The sequence below is a fragment of the Manis pentadactyla genome, chromosome 8, assembly GCF_030020395.1.
Source record: "Manis pentadactyla isolate mManPen7 chromosome 8, mManPen7.hap1, whole genome shotgun sequence".
NCBI lineage: Eukaryota > Metazoa > Chordata > Mammalia > Pholidota > Manidae > Manis > Manis pentadactyla.
The window spans coordinates 84,334,892-84,347,386 of record NC_080026.1 but is presented as its reverse complement, the minus strand read 5'-3'; the positions used below and the strand labels follow the sequence as shown (position 1 = coordinate 84,347,386).

Sequence of the window (12,495 nt, the reverse complement as noted above, 5' to 3'; positions counted from 1 at the left end):
TGAAAATTACTTTATTCAAAAGAAGCCCATTTCTGCATTTAAAATTTTCCAGTGTAAAATAAAATGGAAATTAGGTAGTAGTAATGTCAGGCTTATTGGATATGATAAATTTTTATTTTTATAAATATTTATATAGTTTAATTATTAACTAAGCAATGGATACAATGGAATCTCATTATAGTATTATTTATACAGAGTGAATTTGGGCATAAAATGGGTCCTTATGTTTTATGAGGAGAATTTAGTTACAGAAACCTTAAATGATACAACTTTATTTATAAGATAGTCTTGAAATATGTACCATAGGAAAAGCACTTTAGTAAAATTTCAAGATGTTCTTTTTCTTATGGTGTACTTATTTCATGTACTCCCAAACCATAAAAAATTGGGTGATCCTCAGGGCTGTTTTTATTGCCCCTGCTTTTTTACAGGCTCATTTTATCGTGGTCATAATACAGAACCAAAAAGAACTCCTCAGGTAGCCATAGAAATAATTTTAACTAACATAATTTTTTTCTGGCCTCTTTCAAATGTTCTATTGGTCTAAATCAGTGTGTGATTTGTATTTCAGGGTTTTAAGACAACTATCTTTGTATCCACATATTAAAAGTTACTTAACTATTAAAATCAACATACATATTTTTTGCCATTCTAGCTATGGAGCTGTACAACTGAGATTCGAGAGTACTAGTTTTGCCACTCACATAACATTAAAAAAACTATTGCAAACCATATTTTGTGGCTTCTGTCCAGTGTCTCATAAATAATTGTATAGAATGGAAAAATAAAATGCATTGTTCTGAGTTATTAACAATAGTGCAGGCCTTCTTACAAGCTCTGTTGAACCAAAGGAATTTATTTAGGATTCCCAAAATATCATCAAATGCTTACATAATTAAGACTAAAAGAATAATCTTTCTTAGTTATCTAGATACATTTATTTACATTATCAGTTATTGCTAGTGTGTTTATTTTCCTGACAAAATCATCCTGTTAATGGGCTCTTCTTTTCATATCATTTTGCTATTGTTTTTACCACAAAGACAAAAATCATTTTTTTTCAGTGAAAAAAACAATGTAAATTACTTGAAAAGACAGCACATGATTTATCATTTTTTTAAATTTCTGTAAATATTTTAAATTATTCTAAAAATAACTGCTGACAAATGTTCTGAATGTTTAAAAATGTGCTTTTTGTTATGACTGTTTGTAATAAGTATTCAATATTTATGAATCTCTGGTTTTTCTGTAAATATTGACGTTTGTAAGTCATTAGCAAGAATACTGTATGTTTAAAAGCTGCCAAATAAACTATAAAAATATCTGGGGGTTATTCCTTGGATTATCTAAAATATAGATTGGCCATTTAAACCTTGAAAAGTCTATGCTGCATTTTAAAAATATCTGAGGCTGATGGATCTTCCATCTACAGGCAACATCTACTGCTGACAGACCTCTTTTGCTGTTTTAAGTATATTTTATTGTTAGTAACACCACCACAGTCTTTCATGGTGACTAGTTCATTATATCTCAAAAAGGGCAAAGCCAGTCTTAGCATTTGCTAAAATTGTGTAGTTTCTACATGGTGGTTTAATAAATATAAACTGAGAACTTATACTAGGTTAAGAATACAAAGATTACCCAGATAGCACTCGCCCTCAAGCAGTTCATGCCTTGAAGCATATCTCTTTGTATTGTTTTTTGTTTGTTTTTTTTCCCCTAGATAACGAACTAGTGAAATACTATTTTGGAATTACTAGATACAAAGGTGGGCCCTGGGTGGGGCCAGGGCAAGTGGGGAGTGGACAGTAAGTGACTTTTATGAAAAAGAAATGAGAACTAAAGGTTTCAGCAAAAGAAAGCTTTTGTTTCATTGTTTTCAAACCTTTTTCTTTTGGAGGGATGGCCATCCTAGGAAATCACACATAAAATGTAAATACCTTAAAAATATCTATGTTTAAGGAATGACAAAGAGAAATAACATTGTCAACAAGATGACCAGGGTATTATCTTCTGTCTTTAAGTAATTTATCTGTATATATTGGTTACATTCCGTTTAGATTCCCCAGGACTTTAGAAGCTGGTAGTTATGGAAGTTGAAGTAACTCTCTCAGGTCATTTGGATAGTAAATAAACACAGGGAGATTCTGTCTCATTAACATATATTACATATATTAACAAAAAGCTACTTTATGAATGGTGATTTTTAATGTTATAAAAACATAAAAGGATGTTATAATTTTACTTTCTACTGCGTTGAATTTCTAATGTTGTGAATGCCCTTGTTTTTAGTAGTGAAGCAGGGCCAGACTTCCAGATAAAGGTGGAGGTATATAGCTGCTGTACAGAGGAATCTTCTATAATCAACACACCAAAAAAACTAGCTAAGAAACTGAAGACATCTATAAGTAAAGCTACAGGGAAGAAAATTAATTCAGTGCTTCAAGACGATCATGAAACGTATTTGTCCTTCAGTTCTGCTATTCCGTAAGTTTTTAATACAATACATATAGTGACATAGTATAATTATATATTTGTGACATTTTAAAGTATTGTGTGTAGTTCACATTTTAAATGGAAAAAACATTCTGAAGCAGAAGCAAAACTTGGATGTCTGACATTTATCCAGCTGAGCTATCCTTCATACCTTCTTTTGAAAGGAGGAAGTTGGTTAACAATGTGTTTTTAGTAATTTGAAATTCCAGTGTCTACCAGAAAGATGAGTGCTTTTCTTGTGAAGTGACTAGATATATATGTCAAAGTATTTGCTACAAATCAGTCTACTAATTGTATATGTCATGCTTTATTTTTATAGATTTAAAAAATATCTTATTTCTTTATTAACAACCACATTACCATTATCACATCTAGCAAAATAAAAAAATAAGTCCTTACTATCTGATATCCAGTCTCTTTAAATTGTCCCAATTCTGAAAAAGTCCTCTTACAATTTGTGCAAATCAGGATCTAAATACGGCCTACAATGTTGTATTTAAGTGAGTCTTTCTCTTTTAATCTTTAATGATTTGCAATCTACTTTTTTCTTGGCATTATTTATTGAAGAAACCAGATCTTGTAGAATTTTCCATGTTTTGAATTTAGCTGATTGTATCTTTGTGGTATTTTTAAACATCTTTTTCTATCTTTCCTACAACTGGTAGTTTGATCTAGAGGACTGACTAGATTGAGGTTCTCTTCTAAGTCAATAAATACTTCACAATACTTCATATTGATTACATGTGCTCCCTACTAGTTTCCATGAGGAGGCCTTGTCCCACTTTTAGTCATGCTAAAATTGATCAGTGAGTTCTGGTGTTGCCAGCCTGATCCATCCATTAATAAGTTCCCTATCCATTTTATATCTTAGTGGTTTTAGCAGCCACTGCTGACCACTCATTATTTCATTAGGGGTACTAACTTGGTGACTTTCTAAATTTGTTCTGCATCTTTTTTTAAAACTTTGAATTCTGTCAAAGAGCTTTCCTTCATGAACTCTCTGATTATAAATATAAAAAATTTGTGTAGGAAAGAGGAAAAAAATATTTGATTCTTTTATTTACCCCATTTTAGAATAATTAATTGATATCATAGCAATTATGGAAGTGACAAGTGTTTTGTTTTATTTGAACCCTTGAATTTTTCTATATTTGTGTTTCAATCTCTTATAGTTATTACTTTCTTTGAAGCCAAATTGTCCCATCTTTAATCCGCAGGAAACCTTTAAGCTCACTGCTGCATCCTTTTGATACAACTTAATCTCTGACAACTTCTTTGCTTTCAGATGTAGGATGTTCCCCGTTCATCTTTTATTTTTCTGCCCAGACTGGAGCCTTCATTTCTTCAAGGAGCCCTGGTTTCTTTCAGATACTTCCTTAAAAAATTGTGTTTGTCACTTCCCAAATAGTTTTATGTTTATGTTTCATGGGAAAACTGTTGATCAGGCTACCTTCCTAGAATTTCTTTACATATCTTAGTAGAGTTGGGTCTTCAGCATGACAGTAATTTTACTATAATTACAGAAAGCAATATTTTAGGTATAGATCCTAGAAATGTCAATCATCAAGATGTAATTAAATACCTTTTTTATATCAGATATATTACATGTGGAAAATACTTTGGGAGTCTAGCATGTGGCTTTCAGCTGTTTTGATTGAGACCCAAGCTAAAAAATATATTTTATCCTAACTGAGGGCACAGCTACATAAGCAGATAGATTCTGTGAAGCAATATTTAGCCTTTGCTATTTATAATACAGTTATCAGATTTTTTTCAATTCTGGATACTTTCAATTTTTAGACAATACTGCTTATGAATCTTTAAATAGATTTCATGATCCATGAATTGGTCCCATCCACTGAAAACCACTCATAGAAGATGTAAGTTGTTCCTAATATAAATGTCATTAAAAAGGATGAAGGGGACCCTTTAATTTTCTTCCTTTAGAATTAAGGCCATTTTAAAATTTTCTTAAATTAAGATTATGTCAAAATTATGCTGGAAAGTGGTTTAATTCAACCATGGTGTAGTGGAACTGTTTCTTTTTGATGAGTAAATGAACAATTCTATTTCTAGGTTGAAACATAGATTTTAGAACTGAAAGAGACCTTAGATGTAATTACCAAGTTCACTGGTTTTAAAGCATTTTCAAGCAGCAAAATTCCATATTAAAAAAATGACAGGACCAGCACTGTCCTGGACAAGTTACATTATTCCTGGGGCCTCAGTTTTCTCATATGAAAGGTGAGGATGTTTAGACACAATAATTTCTTTTCAGAAGGCTCCTTAGAGACATTTCTGGGTTTCATACACATTTAGAGCATGTAAAAACAATGAGTGGGCCTCCCAAACAGTTTAAAACTTCATTGTTTGGTAGTGAATACCTAATTTTTTATCCTGTCATTTATTATTTATGCAACTCAAGGTGGACTCATTACTCTCTAGGTTTTTGTTTTTCTGTTTGTAAAATGGGGATAATAATAATAATGTCAAATATCTAATTCCATAGATCACTATGAGAATCAAAAAGTAATTTGTGAAATTGATATATATGGTAAGTACTTTTTTATTGAGGTAGAATTGACATAACATCATATTATTTCAGGTGTACAACATAATTATTTGATATTTGTATATACTGAGAAATGATCACAATAAGTCTAGTAGTTACCATCTGTCACCATACAAAGTCACAAATTTTTTTATCTTGTGGTAAGAACTTTTCAAGATTTATTCTGTTAGCAGCTTTCAAATATGCAATGTAATATTGACTTTAGTCACCATGCTAGAAATCATATTACCATGACTTATTTATTTTATAAACTGGAAGTCTATACCTCTTGACCCCCTTCACCCATTTTGCCCACCTCCCAACCTACCTCCCAACTGGCAACCACTAATCTGTTCTCTGTATCTATGACATGTAAGTGAAATCATATATTATTTGTCTTTCTCTGGCTTATTTCACTTGGTGTAATACTCTCAAGGTACATCCATTGTTGCAAATGGCAAGATTTCATTCTTTTGTATGGCTGCGTAGTGTTCCATTGTATATATACCACATCTTTGTCCATTCATCCATCGATAGATACTTAAGTTGTTTACAGACCTTGGCTATTGTAAATAATGCTGCAACAAACGTAGTGACATAACTTTTCAAATTAGTGTTTTCATTTTCTTTGGATAAATACCCAGTAGTGGAACATTATAATCAAACTAAAAAAGCTTCTGCACAGCAAAGGAAACCATCAACAAAATGCAAAAGCAACCTATTGAATGGGAGACTATATTTGCAAATTATGCCTCTGATAAGGGGTTAACATCCAAAACATTAAAAAAATTCATACAACTCAATAACAACAAAAAATCTTACTGAAAAATGGGCAGAGAATCTAAATAGACATTTTTCCAAAGAAGACACACAGATGGCCAACAGGAACATGAGAAGATGGTTAACATAACTAATCATGAGGGAAATTCAAATCAAAACTGCAATGAGATATCACCTCACACCTGTTAGAATGGCTATTATCAAGAAGACAGTAAGTATTGGAGAGGATGTGGATAGAAGGGAGCCCTTGTGCACTGTTGATGGGAATGGAAATTGGTGCAACCACTATGGAAAACAGTACTGAGGCTTCTCAAAAATTAAATAATTAAACACAAAAATGTAATAGGCATTTAGTAAATATAGCTCTTACCATTATTGTTACTATTTTTACTGTTCTGACACCATTTCTTTTTCTGAATTTTTTTAAAAATTCATACTGAAGCATTGCAGTTTAGAAACTGGACGTAATATTACAAAGTACAGACAAATTTAAAACCATAGTTTATAACCTCATAGAAGATAATCTAAGTGATGTTAGACTTTGTATTTAGTCTGTATTTCTCTTCAAAACCTAGAGGAATTTTTGAGAATAACGTTATTGGTATTAGTTTCTTTTTAATAGGAACAGTTATATTTGTCTGGAAGTGTTTGTTCTGTTATTCATATTTGTTACTTGGCATGCCATTTGCTTATTTATACCATTAAATTTGGTCAAAGAGAGAGTGAAACCTTGTACAGTATTTCACCAAATCATGTTCTGCTAATTCCAGCATTCTGTTGAGCTTCTGGTGAGTCCAGAGTATTCTAGGTTAAACTCAGCCAGGACTACTCTCATCTGATACATTCTTCCTTAACTGACCACTTCTGTACCATCATGGGCATTTGCAAATAGCATTAGTAATCACAATGCATAAGGGGATTTTGATTCCTTAATAGTGATCTAGGTCAATGAGAAGATTCCTAGAACAGCTTTTAATTTTTAACCAAAATGGGCATAAAAGATCAATTTGGGGCAATATGTGTATATATATATATATATATATATATATATATATATTGCTCCAAATATGTATGTGTATATATCTTCCCTAGTAATATGGCATATAACCAAATATAGCTGGTTTTCCTGACAAAAGCATTTTTTCAGATTAAAAAATACCATTTAAAGTAGTCATTTACTTTTTCATAGCATTTTTGGACATCTCCCCCACACACACACACCACCACCAAGGTTACAACAATTGGCCTATTTGATAAAAAAATGTAGCTGATTAAACTTTTGGGAACTCAATATTAGGATTGGCTAAAAAGAATGAGTGTAATGTTTTAGTAAGAAAATGTTATCCTCACACGAATGTTTTAAAAGTGAGATCATTGTTGGTTTTGGAAGCACTGGCACTGTAATTAGTCATGGTTTAAAAATGAAGTGCCTTGAAATATCATAAAGTATTGTTTGATCTGAAGGAAGACAGTGAACATTTTTAGTAATTTTTAGCGTGCTCCCTGATGTGATTTATTTGTTCTTTTTATTTGTGGAAAATAGCTTAGTGAAATACTTTAGCTAGATTTCCTCAGTGCCTCCAATAACTGAATTAACTACTTTATGCTTCTTGAAAACTATTTAGTACATTTTTCTTCACTGTATGAGTATACATCATTTTAAACTACCATCTTGTGCAAGCTGGTAAAATTGAGGGTGACTGTTTACTTGACAAAAGGTGTATTAATTTGAAAAGAAATAAGCCACTCTACTACATTTTGAATAAGATTGAAGTTACAAAACAAGGATCCTAACACTTGTAAATGGATTATTTATATTTTAAGAACAGTGGTGTTAATGGTTTAGTAGCATGTGTAAATGGTGAAGTGCTCAAACATAACTAAGGAATTACTCAGCTATTGAGTATAATTTATTCATTCATTTAATTATCTTAGAAATGATTATTCAGCAGCTATATTGTGTGATACATCGGATTCAAAGATTAATAAGTTATGCTCCCTGCACTCAAAATTCTTGCATTAGTAAAACATGGATACTGTGTATCTGCTTTAACAGAAAAGGTACCTTAATTTTAAACTATTTCTTAGGAGTAACATTGTAATTTATTCTCACTGAAGTGTAAAGGTAGTATAGTGAGGTTTTTTTTCCACTATACCACTTGCTAGCTATAGGCAAGTAATTTACATTTGCTGAACTTCAGTTTCCTCGCCCGAAAAAATGGGTCAAGAAATCTGTCTGCCCTGCCTATTTCAAGTGGTTATTGTGAAGCATTAAAAAGATACTGCTTGTCACAGTGCCTTAAACTGCATGTAGGTAGATGTAGTATTATACTGCTTTGCATGTTTCTGATTTTTAGAGAGGTTTTCATCCTATTATCACTTCAACACAGTTATTATTTCATTACAAAAATAATATATACTTTAGAAATAGAATCTTCTAGAAGAGAAAAAAAGTTACTTATATATAGTTCAGCTACTCAAAATTATGTACTTTTTATAATTTGAACCTTTATTTTTCTTCCTGTTTAATTATCTAGTTATGCAGGGTAATTATACATTCAGCTTTTTTCTAAAGTTAGTACAGTCTTCACATAATCATTTTAAGGACTATAGTTTATTTAACCATTCTTAGAGGTGGTTATCAATAACTTTTTGTATTATTTTCAGATGTATCATTCATTGGAAATAGAGGCAAATATCTTACATGTTCATCTTTAAGTAGTTGAAGAAAAGATGTCTTACAATTATTTCTTAAGGTCTGAGAAAAAAATTAAACATACTTTGGTCATCACATCATTTTAGCCTATTCTGCCTTACAAGCTGCTTTCTAAACATGCCGCCTCACCCACACTCCTGTGCACACTAATAGCATTCTTTTATACTCCTTTATGTATTGAAATGATGCTATTCCTGAAGGAAAGAATACTCAAATGTTTCTAGTGGTCAGTGAGAATAAATTAAAATATTACTTCTAAATATAAAATTTAAAGGTTTCTTCATTCTCTGTCTCTCCCTCTCTGCCTCCCACTCTTCCAGATATTTTTCTTGATGTACTTAAAATACATGAAGACAATCTAATACCTTGACCTGTCAGTTTCATGACCTCCTTACATCCAGGGATCTTGTTCTCCCACCTATTTCATCTGTCTACCCCATGATTGTAGCCTATATCTTGTCATTACAAATAACTGCATACCCTTTAAAATCTTTACAGTAGGTATTGGACTCTTCCCACTACCTGCCACATTTCTAGCTTGCTCCCTTCAGTAGTCTGACTCCAATTAGCTTTGATTGCATGATTTACCATTTTATTCTTCCTTAGCATTCTCTCCTTCTGTCATACATACCTTGGAAAAAGATTCCATTCTTGGTTAAATACTACTTTTAGCTTCTCTGTACCTGCACTCATGAGGAATAGATGAGGAAGTTGGAGAAAAACAGTCATATTGACTGGTCTTATTTTAGACACATGGTCACTAACCTTCAGTGAGCTGTCAATACGATTGAGCAATCTACTAAGTTACCGTACCTTTCCACTTTACCTCTCTTTGGGATAAGCATTTCACATCTTGCTACTGTCTTCTGAAACATCCAGTACCTCCTCCTTTCCATTTCTATTCAAAACTGTTTTGTTTCCTATGTTATTGGTGATTTTGCTTCATATGTTACCGATGCTGCTGAAGCCATCAGAAGAGAGGTTGGATATCTATCCTCTACCTACCAAATCTACCAGTCTATGTGCAGTGTAACTTAATTTGCTGCTTTCCTTCCTTGTGAACTACCTTTGCCTCATCTAAGGCCATCTCCTTGTGCACTAGATCCCATCTTCTCAACTACTCCAAAGAAGGCTCCTGCACATAACCTCCCCTCCCCCTGCTATATTATCAATTTTTCTTCTATTCCATCATTTCCACCAACATATACACATGTTAAGATACCTCCCATTTCTACCGGTCCATTTCACAACTGTGCTTTACAGAAAAGAGTCTTTTATGTTCCTTATTCCCTCTTCCTCTCTCTTGGAACATTTCAGCCAGCTGCCATCTTGTTACCTCCATCCCACCCTACAGAAACTGCTTTTGTCAGGTGAACAGTGATCTGCATGTTGCCAGAGCCTGTGGTCAGTTATCAGGATTCCTCTTCCCAGACCTTTCAGCATTATTTAACACAAGCAACCCCTGTCCTTGAAATGCTTTTTAAACTTGCTTTCGAGGATACCACTTCTGTGCTTTTTTCTTCTACCTCAGTGACTGTTCACCATTCTCCTTTGTTCATCGGTGTTCAACCTAATCTGAAATGATGGAGTGATTGTGTCCCACTCTTTAGTCCTTAGACTTCATTTAACTTTCTAACTTTCGTTCAATTTCATCTATAGTAACTCCTAAATTTTTCTCCAGTAGTTTTTCCTCTTCTAAATCCAGATTCATATATGCAGCTGAAATCTTAAACTTAACTTGCCTCAAACAAATTCTTACTTCCCATATCTGTTCTGTCAGTCAGCCTCTCTGCAGTTAATAATTCCATTTTTCTAGTTGCTCAGCCCTAAAGCCTTTGAGTTGTCCTTGACTCTTTTCTTTCACATCCCATGTGCACATTGGGTCAACTCTAAGAATACATCGAGAATCTTCCCACTTCTTACTGACTCTCCAACCACCCCCTGTTTCAGGCCTGCATCAGCTCTTGACTGGTCAGTTGCAGTAGTTTTCTTGTTGGTATCTCTATTTTCACTTTTGGCCCCTATGGCCTGTTTCCCATATGGCAGCTAGAGGGACCATTTAAAAATACAGGTCAGATTGTAGCACACACCTCTGCACAAAACCTACCATTTGCTTCCCATCTCACTCAGAATTTAATCCAGTGTCCTTATCATACCATCTGAGGCACTGCAGTGTACAGAGTCTGCCTTCTACTTACTTCTTGGACACCCTGTCTCCCTCTCCCTGTGCCTCACTGTACTTTAGCTACACTGGCCTTGTTTGTTAGCACACCTGGCTTCACTGTCTTGAATCACCTATCCACTTATTGTCAATAATCTATTTGTGAAAATGACACATTCTGCATTCAAATGCTAATAGGGAATCCTTTCCCATTATTGTAAGAGGGAAAAATTATAATGTGGTTCCATAAAACCTGTATGTCAGTGACAAATTATCATGTTGAAATCATGTTTAACATACTGCACCCTGATCTCCAAACACTAGTGTGATTGCTAATGGGAAATTCCATTTGTGGTACTATTTACTCTTCCATTGTAATTGCTGTTCTCAATTGCTTTGATTCTTCACAGTTTCCTATAATACCTCCTTAGCTTTTGGGGGAAACTCCAGTGTAACACTAGGGAAAAATAAGAGCTAATTATGAAGGGTACTACAGAATCTTGTTCTGGATGTGTTACTAATAGTAGAAAATGGCCCACATTCTCTGAGTATGAGGTGGGTACAGCGGTGGAGATTTGTTTCTGCTTAGTTTTTCCAAAAGTCTATATATGAGTCTGATATTGTACCAGTTATATTCAGAATATAACATAAATTTTTATTTTTTACTCATGCATCGATTTGTTAAAAGTATTTTGTTGAGTTTTAGAGATAGAAACGTAACATTTCCTATGTAATCACTGACCAAAACAACACTGGGTATTGAGAGGTATCTCTAAACTATGATGATTTTATATTAAAAACCAAGATAAAACAAACCACTATGCTGTACACTGTAAATTCATACAATATTGAGTGTCAGCTATTTCTCAAACTGGAAAAAAAAAGGTGTTGTTTAAGTGAGCAATTTCATTCTTTGGGGTATGCCATTATTTATTAAAGAAGTGCATGTGTGCATTGCATACTCATTACATGTATACATATTTTTTCTTTGTAATGTTAAAGATTTGTAAGAAATAAAGGTTTCTGAAACATACCACAATTAATATGAATTCTCATCAGACTTCCTCTTTCCAGAGTTTGTCCATGTTTCTGCCTATCTCCTATTTTTAACATGCCCTTTGATGTTTCAATGTTGAGATTTTACTACTTTGGAAAATTATAAAACCAAGAAAAGTCTTGAAATATGATTAAGGTTACTAGCACAGAAAATACTATTATTATTAAAGAAAAATGCACTTTTTTATCACCACAAAGTATCAGGATATGAAGTTTATCATTAAAATTTTTAGATACATTAGCAAGACTGCTATTTTAACACTAATAAAGGGGACTATAATGAAACATGGAATTAGTAATGAGGTCCTCCATTTTCCCATAGTATAGATAAAAAACCCCAAGTCATTTAAGTTTGCAAACCAGAAGAAAATTGATTCTTACCCCTAGGGAATCAAATCCCAGCACTATTCTTTTATTCAAAAACCTTCTTCAGTGACTTCCCATTACACTTGAAATTAAATCCACCCTTCTTCCAATGCTCACAAAGTTGTAGGTGATCTAATCCCTGCCTGTATTTCCAACTTTATGTTGTACTATGTTTCTTGCTCACTCTCTGCCATAGTGGTCTTCGTGCAGCCCTCTCTGTGCACATACTGTTCTCTCTGCTGGAAATGTTCCCTTGCATTCTTTGTTTGGCTCTATCCTTTTATGAACTTGTAACTATTGCCTCTTCAGAGAGTCCTTTCCTGATTCCTACATAACATAGGTCCTCAGTTTTCTTATCCCTTTTGCTTC

The 12,495-nt window shown here is 33.2% G+C and overlaps 1 protein-coding gene across 1 annotated transcript in view; it reads left to right on the top strand.

Moving 5' to 3' along the window:
- The window catches only part of RTKN2 (rhotekin 2), a 91,354-nt gene that overhangs the window by 38,563 nt on the left and 40,296 nt on the right, over positions 1 to 12,495 (top strand). The window contains 1 exon segment of the mRNA XM_036895093.2: positions 2,293 to 2,487. Within this exon segment, the coding sequence (XP_036750988.2) occupies positions 2,293 to 2,487 (195 nt within the window).